Genomic DNA, 20,817 nt, shown 5'->3' with positions numbered 1-20,817 from the left:
GAAGCCACTGGACTCGCTCTATGGAAATTGCGTTGGGCGCGAAGCCCGAATTTCCGGGAATGGTGGGGACAGAATCCGAAAATCCCAACTTCCGCTGAGTCATGAATATGATCCAATCGCATTGTGAGATTTGGCATGACTTTATCACCGGGTCCGAGCCCGAGAGGCTTAATAAATGGAGATTTGGGAAGTCAGCTTAGTTTGGCGGCGGCGGCATGTAACACAAACCCGTCGACAGCTCAGGGGAATGGCATGATGTTTATATTTTAGACATATAAGTAAACAATGTTTCTCTTGTTTACCTTTAACCAAGACAAGTCTCGTTCAGTACTTCCATTTCATCTCACCAAGACCTTATCCTACAGCTGACAACATATTCTCACCATGACATTAATACCACCTCGATCATCTAACCGAATCTCTTCGAAGTCTACACCATTATCCGTCAGGATGAAGACCTATATAATACCCGTCATTATGACGGCCTTAATGGTTCAACTTCTGTTCCTAGCGAATATGTCCTACCTCTTCGGTTCCCTCTTCAAGTCCTCGACACGAATGCATAACCTCAAGATCCTCGCGATCGATTTCGACGGCAGCGATATCGGAAAGGCCATTTCCGGTGCTTATGATACCCTCCAGTCAGACAAGTTCCCTTCCGTTGAGTTCGGTTCGTCCTCCGAGTATGATACCCCTGAAAAGGTTCGCGACGCTGTCTGTAACCATGGCTACTGGGGTGCTATTTACACTCATCCTGGTGCCTCTGATCGTCTTTTGTCCACCATCGAGGGCGACAACACTACTGTTTATGATCCACAAGACGCTGTCACTACGATTTACAACGGCGCATACTATCCTTCCATCTTCTCTTCTCTTCAAGGCAACATGCAGAGCCTCGTTGGCGCTGCCGCAACCATGTATGCCCTTGCGACTCCCGATGCCCTCAAGGCCGTCAACATGACCAACCCTACCTCAGCGAGCACACTCCTTCGACCCTTCCATGCCAACATCTGGAACATCATGCCGACCGAGCAGGGTACAAGAGTTCTTCTGAATACTGTCTCACTAGTGATGGGCATTCTCATGCATTTCTTCTTCCAAATGGGACTTAACGGCATTACAACTTCTACCAAGGTCCTCCAGTCGTACTCAAAGCGAGATGTTTATATTTTCCGCTTCATCACTGGAAAGATTTATACCCTCATCGGTGCTTTAGGCATGGCTGGCTATTTCTGGGCCTTCCGCGAGAATTGGAGCGTTGATGCTGCTCAGTTCTTTGAGACTTGGATGTGCCTCTGGTTCTACATGGACATCAACTACCTTGTCATCGACACAGTGCTAGCAACTATAGTTCCTATGCAGTTCTTTGCATTCTTCCTACTTACATGGATCATTCTCAATATCGGGTCAACCGTCTTCCCATTTGAGCTCACGCCTGGGTTCTACCATTGGTCGTGGGCACTTCCAGCCCATAACGCGTGGCTTCTTCTCGTCGGTATCTGGTCTGGGTGCCGTGCCAACATTGGGGTTACTCTACCCATCTTGTTCTCTTGGTGGGTTGTCGGCCACGCTGGAAGCGCATGGTCAGTCCGCAAGAGGTGCTTGATGGCTGAGGCCGAGGCTGAGAGTCAGTTGCAAGATACTCCCAACGAGAAGTTTGAACGATTTAGCACCGAGCAGACACGGCAGGAAACATCACATGGACTGAGACCGGCACAGGATCTTGACCTGGAGGCCAACCTCCCCGCGCAGCGTCTGCGCAATGACGATGATAATCGGACAATTACAAATGGCGGCGAGCTGTCACAGGAGCACTATAACATCAAATAGTGCCGATGTGAATCGTTTTATCTGCAGTTGGGTTCTTGAGGATACTTGCTTGCCATCATGCTTAGCGAACTGGATTTTGGATTTGTGGGATTTGTGCATTGGCGTTTGACTAGAGGACCGAAATACTTGGGCTTTTCCCCCATAGATGTCATAGATGAGTCGATGGAGATTCCCTCATACACTTTATAGACATAGACTGAGAACCATTAAATAATACACCAGCATTTAATATTAAAGAAGCCATAACTTATAAGCATTGAAGTTCGCCAATTGATTCATCTCGTGTTGATGGATGCATAATGCAACACAATAAAGACTGCAACACCTGATTTGAGAGTAGATGAATACTTCGAGAACTCCTATCAGCTCTCTGCCGTTAATTTCTGGCCCGCATCTGGCGACAGCCGGTTTATAGTGGACGCCATCAGCTCAGAGTACACTTCAGATGATGCGGTGGAAGGCGTGGCGAACAACAAATAGCCGATTGATATAGTACGATTCGACGTAATGATAGTCTCACTTTACAATGAGACCCTATGATGCAAGCGCAGGTCATGCGCATCATCGGAAGATTAGCAGGTTTGAAGAGAGCGTGGTGCAAATAATCCCTTGAACACAAGACAGTCCACTGAAGTGAGAAGAGTTTAGGCCCTGTAATGATAATTTTTAGGTAAGTTTAGGGCAATCTTAGGAGCCTCTTTCAGTAACTTGGTGGGGTTGACCTTGGATCAAAGCAAGCTTCGTGCCTATTGAAGATTCGGGCGAGCCTGATGATAAATTCCATGTGTATCGCTTTATTTGAAGTAAATGAAATAGATAACCAATTCTTATGCTCTTTCTATCCGTAAAATAATAAACATGCGAAAATTCCCAAAACTAGATCAAATCGTTAGGGTTCTTGACAAACCCCTCAACAACACGCGCCAGCTCCTCCACCCTTGCCTCCCAGAACTCCCGACGCTCCTCGTCAGCCTCAATACCAATCTGAGTTCTACCGTTCTCAACAAATGATACAATACGAGGTGGTATGGCAGGCTCGGGGTGAGGAATGGAGTAATCCACGCGACACTTCGTTCCAGCGAAAGGAATCGAGTCGAAGAACTCCTTGTTGAGATGGTTGGTGAAAGACCCATAAAAGAGAGTGTCTGCAGGCCAGTCTGTACACTCCTTGAGCACTTCCTGGAAGCTTAGCGTAGCGTGTTGGCTGCCCTCGACTGATTGACTGCGCACGTAGTCCAGGAGCTGTGAAGCTGTCCAGTTTTGCTCGAACTTTGACGCGGGACGGGGCTTGGTATTTGTAGCAGGGACCCATGATTGGTGTCAAATACCCGCGACATCGACGTCGCGACCCGGAGACAATAACACCGGAATGTGACATCGGGAGACATTGAGGGTGCTGCGACAGTACCCTGGGCCCAGCCAGCAGTGAGAAAGCATCGCGTGTGTTGTGTGAGGTGAGGCTCCAGAGATGTCAACATCCTTGGTCATGAATGCAGTCTTCTGCTGAGGCTCCGCAGCAGAAGCGATCTCAGTGTATGATGATCCTTCAAGATTCTTGCGCCAGTATTCCACGTTTTGAGGCTTAACGGTTGAGAGGTGCTGGATGTAGGTCTCGAAAGGCTCCGACGCGGGGATCTCCAGGCCACGGTAGCGAAGCTCAAGCTGGCGGAGGAGTTCGGGCAGAGAGACACCATCGTATTGTGCGTGTGAAATACGGATCATGAAAGCGTTCTCAGTCTCGCCTCGAAGAACGAAGAGGCGAATGAAAGAAGCGCCGAAAGCGAGATCAGTGCTGGTATTGGCATCCGACTCTGCGACCTGCTTGGCAGCGTCGTCGATTGAGCCGTCAACGCTCTGTTCCGTGACAGGCACCTTCAATTCATCAAGGACAACTTGGAGAGTCTGTCCCTCATGTTGGACAAACACAGTTCGAAGAATGGCGTGTTGTGACACGAGGTATTGGAAGCTGTCAACTAGACGGGCCGTGTCAATTGACTGGTCCAGGTAAAGCATGTTGTACTGAACTGAGCTTCGTGGGGCAGACACTGTTTGCTTGACATCGCCATGCTGGGGTCCAGTGGCGGGTAGAACGTCCTGGATCTTCCAGGTCGGGTCGGCCAATTGAGGCTGAATAGCCTGGGCGAGGAAGCCATCGACATCCTTGGTGCTCAACAGCGAAAAGGGAGTGTACTTCTTCGCACTCTCGCTGGCCTCGGGCGAGATCTCGACCAACGAGTTAGCCATGCCCCGGAGCTGCATGTTCTGGAAAATGCTTGCGACAGACAAACGGTACCCATCCTGTCGCAAAGCAGAGACCATGCGCATAGCCACGATGGAGTCACCACCCAGGCGGAAGAAGTTGTCATCCAGCGATAGCTTCTCCTCCTCAATGCCAAGGAACTTTGACCATGAAGCGCGAAGAACGCGCTCCTTGGTGGTCAAGACTGTGGTGTCGGCAATTGTCTTCTTGAGAGATGCGAAAGACTTGCGGAGTTCGACGACCAGCGACAGAGAGACCTCCGAAGCCAGAGTCTCAATGGAGTTGATGTCTACGGTGCTAGAGAGGGGGATGCAGATTGAGGGAATGGCATAAGGTGGAAGAGTCTCAACCATTGCTTTGTTGAGGCCGATAATTGCCGTCGCAAGTTCAACAGAGACATCTCCCGCCAAAGGCAGTGATGTATCTCCAGTATCGACACCGAGCTTGAGCAACTGAGCATCCTTCGCAGGTGTGTCTTTGACAAATGCTACAACCACGGGAGTTTGACTGTTCGAACCCTTGGGAACAACAAGTCGGCTCACAGCTCCAGCAGTACCAGGAAGCAGGCGCTTGAGCTCAAGGTTCGTAGCATTGAGATCCACGACGCGACCGTCAACACTAGCCATATCATCCCTGCGACCGATAAACACCAAGCTCAGATCATCGGTGTACTTGACGAGGTCTCCAGTGCGGAAGAGCTTACTTTGTCGGCCAGGGTAGCCCAGCGCACCCTCCTTCAACCACTCGGGAGCATCAACAACATCAGCATCATCGTGCACAGAAGCAGATTCAAGCAGGAGCTCTCCGGTGCTTCCTAGCGGCATGAGAAGCTTCTCATTACCAGGCTGCACGATCCAAGGAATATATTGGACCGTGGGGTATTTGTCGCCGCTGGACAGGAATCGAGAGATGTCCTTGGGAGAGACAGGTGCCTGCTTGTTGGCTTCCCAGATCTCTCCTAACTCTTCGTCACTCAGACATGTGATGTCACTTAATGAGCGCGACACGTCGCCGCGAAGCTGGTTGATAGCAACCTCGAACTGCGACAGCACGCGTTGAACTTGGACGGGGCTGAGAAGCTCCGAGTCAAAGCTTGCCAACAGGCGAAAGCCGGTCTTCTGAAGGGACACAGCCAACATAAGAGGGTACGAGTTGAAGTGTAGGGCCTCAAGAGCGGCATCTCCCCCACGGAAAGAAGGCAGCTCATCGGCTTCTGTCTCAGAAGGCTCGGGGTCTTGAGGCTGGACGACAAGACCCATTGTGACTTCACAAGCAATTTGAGCATCTTCGCTCAGTCGGCGGATATGCTGGATACCAAGATGTTCATGCGCAGAGCGAGCGACACTCTGTTCCTGGACCGCGCGAAGGAACTCTTGCACTGTAGTAGTGCGGTCGAGACGAATGCGAACAGGGACAGTGGCGAGAATGGGACCCTCAATGAGCTCAGCACCAGGAAGAGGAATAGTACGACCCATGAACGTCTCTCCGAAAACAACATCGTCGCTCATGGAGTATTGCGACGCCAGCAGAGCCCACGCAGCTCGAATGACGGTAGCGATAGTGATGTCGGACTTGGCAGCCTTGTCAAGCTTGATGAAGCGCTCAGTCAGAGAGGTAGGATCGGGGATGTAAGAGCGCGATGGCAGGGTTGGGAATTGGGGTCCTGTAGCGCCAGCGAGTTGAGTCTTCCAGTAGTCCTTAGACGACTCGCGTGAGTCTTCGGCAAGGTAGCGAATGAAGTGCTTGAATTGAGCAGGTCGCGATACTTCTTCGCCCTTGTACGCAGCGCGGGCATGCTCGACGATGAGATCTGTAGACCATCCGTCGTAAATGGCGTGGTGGGCCGTCCAAACGAAGTATCGCTTGTCGAGAGCCTTGTCGGTGACGATGGCGAAGCGAGAGAGCGGCGCGCCAGGCGACATGGGCTCTTTCTTGTCTTCCTCAAGGAACTCCTCCAGCGAAGACTCAACCTCCTTCCATTGAAGCGATTCATTGACGATAACTTGCATGAAGCCATGCTGCTTGAACTCAACAATGCGGGTGCGAAGGATGGGGCTCTCCTTGTACACGACATCCCAAGCGGACTTGAGCTTGTCAACAGAACTCGAGGCGGGGATATCGGCGATTCGTTGCGCGACATAGTTCTCCTTCGATCGCGTGTAGAAAGCCATATGAATCTCCTGCATAGGCGCACAAGGGTAAATATCCTCGATCGCACTGACGTCGCATCCCGATTGCTCAGCAGCCTCAGCGCGCAGGGCATCGCGGTCCATGTTATCCTTCAGTAGAGAGAACTCAGGAATTTGCATATCAACACCCTTGCTCTTATCTCCCTTCTGCATCGACTTTGCCATATCGGCGAGAACAGGGTAATTGAAGATATCAGCGACGGAAAGCGTGTATCCCCAGTCTCGAATGACTGGCACGAGCTTCATTGCGAGAACGGAGTCTCCGCCTGATGTGAAGAAGTTGTGTGTAGTGCTGACTTGCTTTGTCTCAAGTCCAAGCAGGCGACACCATGAGTCGCGCAGGAAGAGTTCAGCCTCAGACTCTGGCTCGCGGATCTCAGAGGACTCATTTGAAGCTGCTGAGGCCTGAAGGTTTGCAGAGATCTCAGCACCGAGGGCGCGAAGAGACTTTCGATCAGTCTTCCCAGAGACAAGATAGGGAATCTTGGAGAGGGTGATGTACGTCGCAGGCACCATGTACACTGGTACAACCTTCGAGAGTCTCTCGTTGAGCGTCTCGAGCGAGTCGCGCAGGCGAGGTGGGAAGTCAATTTGCCGAGCATCGCCATCATCCTTAGCTTCGCGATCGGCGATAAACGCTACCAGCATAGACTCCTTGTTCTGGTTTCTTGGTGCGATGATCTCAGCGACGACTTCAGCGCCCACGGGGAGAAGGTTCTTGATGTGGTGCTCAATCTCTCCTAGCTCTACACGCTGGCCACGAAGCTTGATCTGAGTGTCCTTGCGACCAACGAACACGAAGCCTTTCTCACCGTCTGGATCATATCGGACCAAGTCGCCTGTCTTGTACAGACGCCCATGGCGACCGGGAATTCCACCAGCGCCAGCGAGGAGGAAGTCGGGGTCGTGGATGAAGGCCGCATTCGTCTTCTCCGGATCACCAAGGTATCCTTGGCCGACAATTGGACCCTCAACGAGCAGTTCGCCGACAGCGCCCACAGGAACAAGCTTGTTGTGATCATCGGGATCAACGAGCCAGATACAGGCACCTGTGCCTGGTCCGATACTGACGTACGGCTTGCCCGCTGCGCTGGGGTTGACAGTACATCCAATCGTACATTCAGCGGGACCATAACCAACGACAATTCGAGTATGTTGGCCCCAGATCGCAATATCTCCAGCCGAGCAAGACTCGCCACCGATACCAAGACTGTTAAGCGACGGAATAATATCGGGGTCCAGAATACGTGCGACAGAGGGTGTGATGTTAACCATGTTAACCCTCAAGCGGCGGATCGCACCACTGAGATCATTCACACGGTCCTGATCAGTGGGAATGCAAAGACATCCACCACGAATGAGTGTGCACAGAATACTATCGACACTAACATCGAAAGCATATGATGTAAAATCGAGCGATCGTGAGGTGCTCGAGTATCCAATTCCCGAGCTTCGCGCAAGAGCGCTAGCAGTATATGTTTCGTGCGAGAGCATAACTCCCTTCGGCGTACCCGTACTACCGGAAGTAAAGATGATATATAGGAGAGATTCGGGCGGTACGTCGGGGAGTTTTCGGAGGGGATCTTGGATCGTCTTGGCCAAAGAGGCGAGAGTCGCTGTATCGACAACGACATGCTTTGCGTCGGGTGCGATTTCCGGGCCGTATTCCGCTTGGTCTCTCGAAGTGAGAATATGTGTCGCGTTGACTTGTTGAGCCATAACTTGTCGTCGCTGCATGGGTTGACTGGGATCGTGGAGTGAGAAAGCTGCGCCGGCTTTGATGATGCCCATGACTGCGACTGTCGTCCATCTTGACTTCTCAAAGCACAGAGGTACAATATCGCCGACCTTGACTCCGAGATCAATAAGATGTTGCGCAAGGAGTGTCGATAGTCTGTCAACATCTGCGTATGTGAAGTCGCCATCCCATGAGCAAATGGCTGGCGCATCGGGGCGCCACCTCACTTGCTCAGCGATCAGTGTGTGAATGCACATGGGCACTGGCGGAGGAAGATCTTTATTCCAGTTCCATATCACAGACTTGTCGAGCTCGCCTAGTGGTAGGACGGAGCTAATTGTTGCGGTCGAATCGGTGAGTGTTGTGTTGAGAACTTCTACAAGGGCTTGGGCAAAGTGGTTGGCAAGGAACTCTGCGCCTAGAGGCTCGCGCCATGTCGGCCGGAGCCACAGAACGTCGTCTTCTAGTGTCGCTTCAATTTGAACGTTTCCCTGTGTCGCGCAACCCGTTAGTTGGTGGAGATGAGAGGTGAGGCTCATGCGCTTACCCAGTTCACTGACAACTCGCCGTCTTCGGTCACGTCAGTGACGACCTCGCCTGTCGCAGCCTCATCATTGAAGAAGAACTTGTATCCTTTCGTCTCAAAAGGTTGTTCTGACTGTAATTCTTGTTGCAGGTAGTTTCGGAACACCTTCAGCTCCGATGCGACAGAGTCGCTACCATCCCATTGCAGCTTCGATGTGTTGAGGGTGAATGTACGACACGTTGAAGAACCAATTTCGCTCAAACCCCACGAGAACTCAACATGATTCCCGTGGCTATGGCGATACAGAAGAAGCGTCCATGCTAGTAGTAGGATTTCAAGCTCATAGCTATCTTGGTCTTGTTGTTTGCGAAGAACAGGTACGTCATAACGCACACCCTTCGCCCGCGGCTGCGCCGACGACTGAACGTCTCCCATGATGGGCTATTTTGTGTGTATTTGTTTTAATGTTGTATTTGGTGGGCTGGAAGAAGATCCCACCGGAGACGATGGGAATACAGATGCAGTTTGCAACGACGAGAAACTCTACATGAACGCCTCCACTGTTTTATTGCAGAACTGCCAACCCAAACTGCAGGAACACCATTACGTATTGAACAGAGGTTTTCATCCGTCCTGAGCATATCGTATACAAGCTGTGTGGGGGGTAGACGGGGACCTTTGAAGCTTCACTCACTCAGGGTCCCGAGCTTCCCATCATGGGCGACTTCGGAGGGTGTCCGTCTTGGGGACTCGTCTGCTCATCGGTCGTCCATTGCTGATCTCGGCACGCTAATCCGTACGTGAATCGACGTGAAGAGGATGAAAGCCCCACGCTCGATGGACCCCTTGGATACATCCTAGCTTCCCGTGTGAAATTTACGGAACTAGTGCGGGCAAAGAAGCAAGAAGAAGGGAGCGGGAGATGGGTGGCTTCAGTGAGAGGTTGCTCTGCCAAGGCGGTTGTGAATGAGGCTGCTTCTTCATTCAGGGGGGGAATACACGTTCGCATGAACGCATGCCGCAGAGCCAGAGCTCTGGTAAAGGATTCATCCGCGTGGTATCGCATGTAGCAAATGGTTCGATGAAAGTGAAAAGGACTGGCCCTGGCTGAAGTGGTCGAGTTGCAGGAACAGCGTTGCAACCCAAGAGAAAACAGGGTTTCTCTTCGTCCCGTTACCATACGGAGAGTAGTAATAATCGACATGTCGGCGGGGACGTAGTGGATGAAGTGATGACCCCCATGAAGCCGAGGCGACATTTTTTTCTTTTCGTGTGGTGGGGTGATTGATAAGTTCATTATCTGATCAGATTGACAAGGATCAGTGAATTCTCCACACGAGCTTGCCATGGCGTCACACCACAAGCCACTGAACAATTTGAACCCGTCTGTAAAGTACTTCTCAGTGCCTGAAACCGCCGTGGCTAGCTCTAATGTGAATTAAGTATGTCGGGCTCTATACTAAACAAAAATATGGAGAGAAAATGCCTCATAAATGCACTGCAATGCATCATAGCTTACTATCCACCCATCTCGGAGCCCTCTTCTCCACAAAGGCCTGCACGCCTTCGTGGAAATTGTGCCCATCAGCCATGATCTTGTCCCACGTCTGACGGTGCACCCGGACTGCATTCTCAGCACTCCCATGCTCCCAGCCAGCAAGGATACCCGCGCGAGACACAATAACACTATCGGGGCTATTCTTGATAATGAGCGCAGCGTACTCCAGCGCCTTTTGCACCACTGGTCGCTCCAGCACATCGCTGTCCGCTGGGGCGTCTTCAGTAATGGCGTTGAGAAAGCCAAATTCGCGGGCCTCTGCAGCACTGATGCTCCGCCCTGTGAGAGCCATTTCAGTGGCGCGCGGGCGACCAATTGTTCTTGCTAGTCTTGGTAGAGAACCTGCATTAGCAACGACACCAATCTTAGCCTCAGGAAGAGCAAAAGTAGCGCTCTTCGCAGCGACAATGAGGTCCAGATTGGCGATGATCTCGAAACCGCCTCCCATCGCCAGGCCATTTACAGCGGCGATAATGGGTTTCTTTCCGCTCCTACGCGAAAGGCCGCCAAATCCCGTCGTGGGCGGGTCCATGGGTCTCTTCTCGGGAATTCCGTCTCGTTTGCGCTGATTGATCTGGTTCCATTCCTTGAGGTCCATGCCAGCGCAGAATGCACGCCCAGCGCCTGTGACGATGGCGCAGCGCAGTGAGGGCTCGTCGTCGTACCACTCCCAGAGAGCTTCGAGCTCATATTCTGCGTCGCTGGTCATTGCATTGAGGGCTTTGGGTCGGTTGAAGACCACGAGCATAACGTGTTGTGCTGGGAATGACACGAGGCCATAGCGTTGGGCTGGTGGTTGGCGATTGAACGTGTGTTGCGCCATAGCGATCGATTTGCTGAAGGATTGTGGATGGTGTATGCGTCGTGAGTATGCGTTTATGTGCTGCACTCGGTGATAAAAACAGGCCGGCAGGGTTTATCTGATGAAGCCGAGGATGCTCAGTGGCCAGCACTTTTTGATGATTCTGTTCAGATCAGATAAAAAATGGTGCAATGTGACCCAAGCCGGCGTTAGAGTTCCAGAAGGGTTCAGTTGAAAAGATCCCTGCTCTCTCGATCGCTGGCACGCCCCTCCCCTCCAGCGCGTGGCACCTGGTCGCTTTGGCGTCGAGCTACGGAATGAACCGTTTGAGAATCTAATCAATCACATCTGATAATCCAGGGCAAACATGCATCACATGCTGCATTCTAGGAATTTCTTTTTCATGATCGTGCATGATGCTAGCGTAGCACCGAGATCGGACAGTTGAGCAAAATTTTCATGGGAGCTATGACATTTCCAAGAGCTTGGGGGATGATCACTGCCAGCTCTGACGTGAAGAAGGCTGGGCCAAGGAGCTCCAGCAGAACTTCATTCACTGCGCCTTCAAAGACTCGCAACAGAATACTTGCAATGGCCGAAAAACACCATGTGAACGTGAATCTCGCTGCCTTGGCAACGGTTTGTGTTTTTCCTTTTTCCACTTACGCCCAAATGTGGCTCTCTTGGCTGACAAGCATGTCCCGGTGCTATCGGTAGTTGTGAGCAAGCAAGCCACTGTTTCCCTCCGAACCGAGACCGCGCCTTTCTCGCCTCGACAAGAATGATATCGAATTCACACACAAGTCAATGGCCCCGTGATTGGGCATGAACAATGAGCGATATATGCATCGAGGCCCTAGATCAACTCTTGAATCAGCGGCTGAAAACAAAAGTGAGAGCGTGATGCGGTGCGAAAGCTGAGGGGGCGCTGGCCAAGCAGGGGCTTTCGCGATCGCAACAAGGCCTGCGAAGCACAGTATTTCGGCTACTTTTTTTTCTTTTTTCTTGCGCATTGAATTGTGTTTGCAAGGTCATGTTTGCTTCAATATTTTCCATTCACCTCCTCGTGATGCTGCGAGAGCTTGCGCAACGGTCCAATTGATCGTGGGGGCAGCTGGTGACGACCTGCATTTGTGATGTGGTCGGCGGTAGCGCTGGAAGAAGGCCGCAGTTTGCGCAATCAAGTGATTCGAGCAAAGTACTTCTTTCCGATCGCTTCCAAAGAGTCAAAAGTCAAGTTACTTCTACGTTTGTTCGCGTGGGGGACTGATGGAGGCGTTTGTCGAGCATGCGCTTCCGTCGCGTATGTTGCGCTGTTACGCGACCGAGAGTCAACAACTCTCTAGGTGCTGCGTGACGATGACTTCGTAGGCATTCCATTCGAGCCATAATTCTACCAAACAGCCTCGCGTCACAATTAATAACTCACCTAGGTTCTGATTACACCGTTTGGAATCTTTCTTCCAGCTTGTGATGGCACATATCGTAGCCTGTTCGGTGGCGCATGCAAGTAAACCACTGGAAATTCGTGTATTCGATCAACTGGACATCAAACCAAGTGATTTACCGCTCTGCTTCGCTCGGTCGTACAAAAATAGTAATCCCCATTGCATTGCCAATTATGCACCCAAGTTCATACCCAACGAGTCGTTGCATCGGTTTAATTGTAACGTCTTTTGTTCACTATCTGCATCGCCAAACTCCTACCCCAAGCCTCGTAGTGATGCTTTAGCTTCAAGCCATCTGTCGTCGGGTACTCGCGATTCGCAGGACGTATCAATCTAATCTAATCTGATTGATGGCAAAAAGTGATTGATTAGAGCTCGGCAAGCCGTGTTTCGTAGTGGTGAAGCGAAAGTCGGTGGCGTGAATGTCATCCCGGGACCACCAAGAACCAGCCAAGCTTTCATGCACCCTCCGTGCACTACGGCTTTCGTGACGTCGGAGGCCATTCGAAGCGGATTAAAGGAATAAATTCTTATAATCGAGGAATGAGAAAAACTTAACGCAAGTTAGATAATACTTTCCATCATTCTATAGGGTAGAGCTTGCAGACACCTTGATACTTCACGAGCTTCACCAACACCAGACGAAATTTCTCAGCATGACAGTGAGCAAAAAACTCAGAACCCCACAACAGCTTCCTTTCTAAATCTCCGCGTCTCAAATTAGCGTACATCCCATCCACTTGGCCCCAATTAGCGTCTACTTAGTGGCATGATCTCACTGCAAAGTTCGCAGGGGCTGCGGATAATCGGCACAGACCGGATTCAACACGACATCTTCGACCAAGCTTCCAAGCTTTACAAGACAGACTCCCCTACCCTGCCCTGCTTCCCTCGGCTTGTCCAATTCACGGTAGGCATCGGGATATTCGCCGTCTCCAGCAAAGATGGAATACATCTTATCTAATCTGATTGGGCCAAGACCCTTCTACACCGAGATCGGGGTATAAATAAAATCTGGAGAGAAAAAGAACAAGTTCAGTCAGTAGTCACAAGCCAACAACCAACAATCATGTCTTCAGAACCATTCCAGCAAAAGTCGCCAATCAAGATCAGGCTCCCTCTGCCTTATCTGTCCACTTACTACCTCGAGCGTACTGCTGAGGGTAAGCAGTCGTATCGTCTGCGCAAGGACGACTCCGTCACAGAGGGCAAGCCTTTCCCCAAGGCTCTGCACGCAGATGATCTAGTTTTCTCCAGGATTCCCGCTGTGGAATCTGATAAGATCCCTGATTCTGATAACCGCGAGTATGCTCGTGCCAGAAGAAGTCCTGTCTGGTCGTTGAGCTGGGAGAAGCAGACTCCTACTCTTGCGCAGACGTGGATGTTCCTCTACACTTTCTTCACATATCACTTTGATGTAGAGCAATTCCGTCTTCGCCTTGAGGGCGCTGGCGCTGAGGATCTGGCCAAGGAGCTGGTCCTCTCCATGGTTGCCATCAACATGCCTCCTCCTCCTAAGGGCGTTGAACCCGCGCCCAGCACGGGCGTTGAGGTTCTCATTCTTCGCAGCGCGTTCTGGCAGGGATGTGCCTCTCCTTTGGGCCAACAGCCCATCTGGCTTCCTACCTGGAACTCCGCCAACGTGGTGCCTCATCTGGAGTACGTGATGACGCCCACCTCTGAGTCCACTCTCCTGCGTCACCCTCGCCGAACACCCAAGCCTGCGGCCGGTAGTTACATCTACAGCCGGTACATCCCATCTCTTGACGAGCACTTCAACCTCGTCGCTCTTGACTACGAGAACCCCGAACACCTGGGTCTCTTCAACACATGGCAGAACGACCCTCGTGTCGCTGCTGGATGGATGGAGACAGGTACTCTTGATGAGCATCGCACATATCTCAAGAACATCCACGATGACCCTCATCAGTTCGCTGTCCTGGGTTACTTCAACGACACACCTTTCGCCTACTTTGAGCTGTACTGGGCCAAGGAGGACAAGATGGGTCAGCACTACGCCTGTCTTGACTTTGATCGCGGCCGACACTCACTCGTCGGTAACGACAAGTTCCGCGGACAGTATCGCGTTATGGCATGGTGGCCCAGTGTGATGCACTACGAGTTCCTCGATGACCACCGCACTGAGAACGTCGTTGGCGAGCCTCGTCTCTCTAGCGAAAACGTTCTTAAGTATGAGATGATCTTTGGTCTTCACCAAGACAAGTGGATGGACCTGCCTCACAAGAGATCCAACCTGGTCAAGATCTCTCGTGAGCGCTTCTTCCAGATCTGCCCCTTCAATCAGGGCAAGCCTCGTGTCGCTGGCACGACCTTTGGCTTTGAGCCCAAGCTGTAAATGAATGGGAAAATGTCTTTAAAAGTTGTTGGATTGGAAATTTGATAGCCATTGGATAGTAAAATAATGCTAGCGACTCGTTTATCATCAGTCAATTTTTATTATCGCTCTTGTTCGTTCTTACAACCTCTTGGCGACGGGCTGTGACGTTTGGGCATAAGTGAAGCGGTTCACAATTGACAATTCGCGCTCCAAGGGGAATAAATCTGCCAAGATAATGGCCAAGCGGTGATCCGATCTTACCGATCAGGAATCCTTTGACACGTTGCCAAGGCGCAACGGCATTGCCGATCCCGTTGATCAGCTTCAATTACATGCAGAGGTTGCGATTGAAGATCAACGTTCTACAGCGAGGTATCTTGTAATTTGCCGATTTCACCAGCCGCAAACTCTGGATATAGCAATTCCATTGCACGGTAATCAAGCCAACGGGAGATACAGCTAGAATGAGCTTCGGAACATTGGTCGGCTGTTGTTCGCTTCCGGAAATGTCATGAATTACCCTCTCGTGACACGGAGCTAGCGTGGGGGACCCTTTTCTCCATTACGGCTCCCGTCTTTTTTTACGCAAATGAGCTCCGAAAACTGGATGAAATTGCGCCGGTTGCAGCCGTCATTTAAGCTTGTTTAAGCGGCAGATAAACTGCGTCGAGGCTTGCAGCAACGAGATCGCGTGCCTCGCCCAAACTTTGTTTTCTCACCAAAGCACAAACAGTTGCCTGAGCAAATAAGCCCATTCCTAGCTTCAGGGGTGTGGTCTCACGACCTTCAGTGGAGTGACTCTTCTCCCACAACCCGCGGCTCAAGCGGTTGAGGCACCCGACCCCTGGAGGACTTGACCCCTTGTGGCGTTTGGTCCGCTGGTTGTGAGGCCAGAATCAAGCCTCGTTATGCAGTCTTGGCCATAAATGGGCATGGTCTGTAGGGCTACTGATGATGAGCAATGGAGCTGTACTTGCCAAGAGGAAGTTATTGATGATTGCCAAGAGAGAAATATGGGCTTTTTACGGCGAGCTTCCGATGGGTTTTTAGTTTGCCAAGCGCGGAACGTCGACAGCTGATGCAGGGTTTTTTTTTTTTTTTTTAAACGACGTCTTGGAGTGTTCCGACGTGTTGGCTGAACGTGACAGAAGACGCCTGATGGGAATCCTTGTATCGTGGTGCCAAGATCACGCAGTTGGTTGGCTCTAGGTAATACAATCCCACGCCAGAGGCAAAAGCTGAAGGAAGTAGTGAGATGCGAAATGGGGAGGCTCCGCTGTAAAAGCGGAGGTTACAGTGAGGCCTCAGTGACTCTCAGCGAACCCTGTCTTGTCTACAAAGCGATGCTGCAAAGCGCATCAAGATAGAATCAAAATCCCACAATACGATAGATACAGTACAACACGGCTCAAAGCCAACAGAAGCAATTTCACCGATGAAGCACAAACTTTGATTCGATCTAATCGATCAATCAGATTAGATAATGGAAATCTCTGCTTTGACGCCCTCCGAACCGAACCCCCCACTTACAAACCCGGTAACTCGTGCGTTCCAGGCCTGTGCTAACGACAAAGTGGCTGCAGCCGCTGGATCCCTCGCGTTCCGAGAATCTCCAGTCTGTCACTTTCTCTCTGTTTGTTGGTTCCCAGTTCCCAATTGTCCTAAACGAGCCCGATCTCGGTGGATTTGGCCACCTGAGAGACCTGATCTTATCTGATGGAAAGTGGATTGCGTCTAATATTCACAGTCTAGCCAGAAAGCACCCTTGCTCTAGACAACTGCTTTAAAATTTTCCCTGTCAATTTAAACTTATAACCGTGTGCTCTTCCCTCCCATGATCTGCTGAGCCTCTCTTTCCTCCTTGTCTTCCCAAAGCTTAAGCTTAAATTTTATCCTACTAAAGACAAGATCACCATGGGAGCTCTCGACAAGTTCCTTGGGCGCAAGGGCAATGAGGGTGATGCCGCTGAGGCACCCGTCACTGTCACTGCTGCCATGAACGAAAAGGACCAGGAGGCTGGCAAATATCCTGATGAGACTGGTAGCGCCAGCGATGCTGTTACCGAGAACGCGCAGCATGGTGTCAAGACCGTTGAGGCTACGACTCTGGCCTGGAGCAAGAAGGCTCTTGCTGGCGTCTTCGTTTTGTATGTCTTCGCCTTGTCGCAATTGAAGTCGCAAACTAACGATCTTGCAGCATGTGGTTGATCTACCTTACAAATGGTTTCCAGAGTCAGATCAATTACACTCTTGTTCCCTACGCCAGCAGTGAATGGGAGTCTCACTCTCTCATTCCCGTCATTGGCATCGTCGCCAACTGCATGACTGCTGCTGTCTACATTCCTCTGTCCAAGATCCTCGATATCTGGGGCCGTGCTGAGGGCTTCCTCCTCATGGTCATTTTTGCTACTGTTGGTATGATCATGATGGCTGCTAGTCATAACCTCGCCACCTACTGTGCCGCTGTCGTAAGTCATCTCCGGTCCCTAGCAACGACAAACGTTTACTAATTGCCCTAAAGGTCTTCTGGCAGGTTGGCTGGTCCGGTCTCACCTACAGTATCGACGTTATCACGGCCGATTCCACACAACTCAAGAACCGAGGTCTTGCATACGCCTTCACCTCTTCTCCCTACATGATCACTGCCTTCGCTGGTCCCAAATCTGCCGAGGCCTTCCTCCGAAACGGTGACCAGTGGCGATGGGGCTTTGGAACATTCTCCATTGTCCTTCCCGTCGTCGCCATCCCCATGTACATTCTCCTGAAGTACAACCTCCAGAAGGCCAAGAAGCAGGGACTCCTTGTCAATGAGTCTAGCGGTCGATCTTTCTTGGAGAACATCAAGTGGGGACTCGTCGAGTTCGATGCTGCTGGTGCTTTCTTGTTCGCCGCTGGTCTTGTCATCTTCCTCCTTCCCTTCTCCATTGCTAGCAGCGCCCCTAAGGGTTGGGACACCCCCTACATCATTGCGATGATCATTTTGGGCGTCGTTCTCTTGGCCATCTTCGGTGCTTACGAGCGCTTCGTTGCCCCTAAGCCATTCCTTCGCTTCGAGCTCCTTACCAGCCGCACCGTTATCGGTGTCTGTCTTCTGGACTTCATCTACATGATCGCCTACTACTGCTGGAACAGCTACTTCACCTCTTTCCTCCAGGTGGTCAATAACCTTTCTCCCTCCACAGCTGGTTATGTCAGCAACACCTTTGAGATCGTCTCTGGTGTCCTCCTCTTCATTGTCGGTTATGCCATGCACAAGACCGGTCGCTTCAAGTGGATTCTGTGCGTCGGTATTCCTCTGTACATGTTCGCCCAGGGTCTCATGATCTACTTCCGTCGCCCTGGTCAGTCCATCGGCTATCTTGTCATGTGTGAGGTCTTCATCTCCATCGCTGGCGCTACCTTCATTCTTTGCATGCAAGTCGGTATCCTCGCTGCCGTCGAGCACCAGTATGTCGCTACCGCTCTGGCTACCCTTAGCGTCACTGGCAACATTGGATCTGCTGTCGGAAACACCATCTCTGCCACTATCTGGACCAACACCTTCTACAAGAAGCTCGCTGAGTATCTTCCTGAGTCCGCGCAGGCTGATATCGACGCCATCTATGAGTCTCTCGACTCCCAGCTGCTCTATGAGCCTGGTAGCCCTGAGCGCCTGGCTATCCAGAAGGCTTACGGTTATGGCCAGGCTCGCATGCTTGCTGCCGGAACCGGTATCATGGCTGTTGCTCTTATCTCGCTATTCTTGATCAGGAACTACGATCTCAGGAAGATCAAGCAGACCAAGGGTACTGTCTTCTAAGAGACTGGATTATCTTGGATTATGCGGTCAGATTGATCTCAAACAAAATTATGGTGGAAGAGTAAATGTTATATGATGTTATATATCTAGTACCTAACAGACAATCGTAATAAATGATGGGGGTATTGTGGCCCTAACAGAATGGTATTGTATGCCTTCTTATTTATCTTTCAAGTTCCAGTAATATGTGAAGATCGCTTGTGATCTTGTTCCGGTCGTTAGACTTGTCGCTGAGTCGTCAGGATGGTGCAGTTCATGGGGTGAAGTGAGCTGGTGCATCCTCGGAAGGCAAATGTATCATCGACGACACTACTTGGCATCGCGCGACCACTGAACCATTTATGTTTTACAATAATGGAAAATTTTAACCATTGAAGTATCGCCTTCTGCTGTTTCGCGACGTTGATCTCGGACAGAGGGCTGCCAAAGTAGATCGACATCGCACACATACTCATCTAACAACATCACCTATGAAGAGTTTGTACGATGTGCGTACTTGCATGCGCTAACTCTAATTCAAGTCTATCAATTCTATCTTCAATTATATTTAAATTTTGCCCAGAATGAACTGCATGAGTCCCTGCTGAAGACCCGTCACCGCAACACTTCCGTGATCCTCGCCATCAAACTCACGGGTCCAGATCTTCTTGACACTCGGACAATCCTTCAGTCGCGACACCAAAGCTGTTGCGCTTGGCTTCATCTTATCGTCTTCCGCACAGTTCTGTCTCTTGTACCACTTTTCATCGTCATCGTCAGGGTCCCTTACCAACTCTGACTTGCCGGTGCCCCATGTAAGAGCCAGCGAAAATGGAGGGTCGACGGGCTTGTCGCGTGCAAGAAAAGCAGTCTCACGCTCGCGGATCAAAAAGTCCTTGTTCCACCAAATAACTGGACTAGCAGCGATGTAAGTGTTAAACAGCTCTGGTTGCGTAAACATGGTGTTGAGAGTGAAGATGCCACCGTAGGAGTGGCCAAACAGGGCTTTGCGACCGGTATGAAGATTGGCCTTGGGGAAGAGCGTGTCTTCAACGTAAGGCATAACATCGGCTTTGATCCAATCGAGAAATTCATTGGCTTCACCAAATGAGATGTCTGTGCGAGGCTTGCCATACCTGTCGAGCGGCATGTCGTACTCATCGGCAGGTGGTGTAAGATCCGGCCCACGACGGAAGTCGTAGACATATTTGCTGGGCGGGTATCCAATACCCACCACGACAGTTCTTGTGCTGTTCAAGTATTCCAAACGACGGGAAACATCAACAGCTGTGAAGAAATAGGCATTGCCATCAACAAGGTAGCTGCGTGGTGATTAGGTACGGTCTTTTTGGGGTAAGGCGAAGCACTACTCACACTAGATTGACCACTTCATTCTCAGAGGCAACGCGATCTTCACCCCAGCACAAAGGCCATGCTACTTGCACAAGGTAATCTCCTCTCTTTGTCTTGGCAAGCCACTCAAGGGTATTAGGGACACGAGCGTGTCCATGGCTATGATCGGTAGTCATTGTTTTGTTGTGAATGTGAATAAGACTTCTTGGTGTTAATAGCGACAATAGTGGGCGGGCGCGCGTGAGACAACGCAGCATGACATGCAGCGACACCAGACTAAGGTAAGACGAGTCAGTGACTGGACTGGAACTCAAGATCTGATAAACAGAGAAAAAGATCTGATAAAAAACGCGCATTTACTATGGGTCCTTTATGGCGTCAGTGCGACAGTGGTATCGGATCAGGGCTTTGGGCGGTTATGCTCGGCAGAACCCACTGACAATTTACCATTTGACACGAAGCAATGCAACAGTGTCGGCATCTAGATGACAGTTCTTCTACCGCTGATATTGTCACAGCGTGGTGCGCAGTGGTAAAGCGATGGTCCTGCCAAGCCGACAAGCGACGCGCACCAGCTCGCTGGCGGAAGCACGCTGCTTCTCAGCGACCGGTGAACTTCTAGAGATAATAAATGGTGTCGGAGATAGCAGCCTATTCGGTTGTCCATAGAGATGCCAAGTTGGAAGTTTGGTAGTATAACATAGGTATGGTGAGCAATGCCTCTAAGGCCATGCACGGCGATGCCCTCGCATACCGCTGCAATACTCACGTCTAAACCACCTTTGTGACAGCTGGCCAGTCGCATATTAAGAATTTGACAAGACTCGGTCCATCCGTCCTTAGTATAGCAAAACAAGAGAGCCAAGGCGTAGGGATGAGTCGCCAGCTTGAGTCCTGACTTAGTGAGGAACAGTGCTTCGAGATGCCATGCTATTCACGCTTATATCTACGAGTCGTAGCCTAATAACTTCATCATTTGATCGAGGAATAACCTTTA

At 50.9% G+C, this 20,817-nt stretch overlaps 6 protein-coding genes across 7 annotated transcripts; 4 read left to right on the top strand and 2 right to left on the bottom strand.

Moving 5' to 3' along the window:
• The first annotated feature begins 291 nt into the window (after positions 1-291).
• On the top strand, positions 292-2,076 carry FOXG_09786 (uncharacterized protein). The gene has a single exon (XM_018389008.1). It carries the CDS (start codon positions 385-387, stop codon positions 1,828-1,830), a length of 1,446 nt encoding a protein of 481 aa, XP_018247195.1. The 5' UTR covers positions 292-384; the 3' UTR covers positions 1,831-2,076.
• On the bottom strand, positions 2,027-13,026 carry FOXG_09785 (uncharacterized protein). Its single transcript, XM_018389007.1, has 3 exons — positions 12,962-13,026; positions 8,565-12,904; positions 2,027-8,508 (listed from the first exon to the last, which is right to left on the bottom strand). The coding sequence occupies exons 2-3, from the start codon at positions 8,976-8,978 to the stop codon at positions 3,151-3,153; spliced, it is 5,772 nt and encodes a 1,923-aa protein (XP_018247193.1). The 5' UTR covers positions 8,979-12,904; positions 12,962-13,026; the 3' UTR covers positions 2,027-3,150.
• Positions 9,992-12,404, top strand: FOXG_20153 (uncharacterized protein). The gene is made up of 2 exons (XM_018400425.1): positions 9,992-11,542; positions 11,621-12,404. The coding sequence occupies exon 1, from the start codon at positions 10,251-10,253 to the stop codon at positions 10,668-10,670; it is 420 nt and encodes a 139-aa protein (XP_018247194.1). The 5' UTR covers positions 9,992-10,250; the 3' UTR covers positions 10,671-11,542; positions 11,621-12,404.
• A 233-nt stretch (positions 13,027-13,259) lies between the features above and the next one.
• Positions 13,260-14,913, top strand: FOXG_09783 (uncharacterized protein). Its single transcript, XM_018389006.1, has one exon. The coding sequence runs from the start codon at positions 13,421-13,423 to the stop codon at positions 14,705-14,707; it is 1,287 nt and encodes a 428-aa protein (XP_018247192.1). The 5' UTR covers positions 13,260-13,420; the 3' UTR covers positions 14,708-14,913.
• Positions 14,914-16,294: 1,381 nt separating this feature from the next.
• FOXG_09782 (uncharacterized protein) lies at positions 16,295-18,948 on the top strand. Of its 2 annotated transcripts, XM_018389004.1 has the most exons (3): positions 16,295-16,836; positions 16,887-17,157; positions 17,211-18,948. In XM_018389004.1, exons 1-3 carry the CDS (start codon positions 16,604-16,606, stop codon positions 18,486-18,488), a joined length of 1,782 nt encoding a protein of 593 aa, XP_018247190.1. In that variant the 5' UTR covers positions 16,295-16,603; the 3' UTR covers positions 18,489-18,948. The 2 variants fall into 2 exon arrangements, with proteins under 2 accessions (XP_018247190.1, XP_018247191.1); XM_018389005.1 differs by having other exon boundaries at positions 16,295-17,157.
• On the bottom strand, positions 18,939-20,158 carry FOXG_09781 (uncharacterized protein). Its single transcript, XM_018389003.1, has 2 exons — positions 19,842-20,158; positions 18,939-19,789 (listed from the first exon to the last, which is right to left on the bottom strand). Exons 1-2 carry the CDS (start codon positions 20,075-20,077, stop codon positions 19,036-19,038), a joined length of 990 nt encoding a protein of 329 aa, XP_018247189.1. The 5' UTR covers positions 20,078-20,158; the 3' UTR covers positions 18,939-19,035.
• Positions 20,159-20,817: the final 659 nt, after the last annotated feature.

The sequence above is a fragment of the Fusarium oxysporum genome, chromosome 11, assembly GCF_000149955.1.
Source record: "Fusarium oxysporum f. sp. lycopersici 4287 chromosome 11, whole genome shotgun sequence".
Taxonomy (NCBI): Eukaryota; Fungi; Ascomycota; class Sordariomycetes; order Hypocreales; family Nectriaceae; genus Fusarium; species Fusarium oxysporum.
The sequence above is the reverse complement of the archived record's forward strand: the minus strand, read 5'-3'. Positions and strand labels throughout refer to the sequence as shown.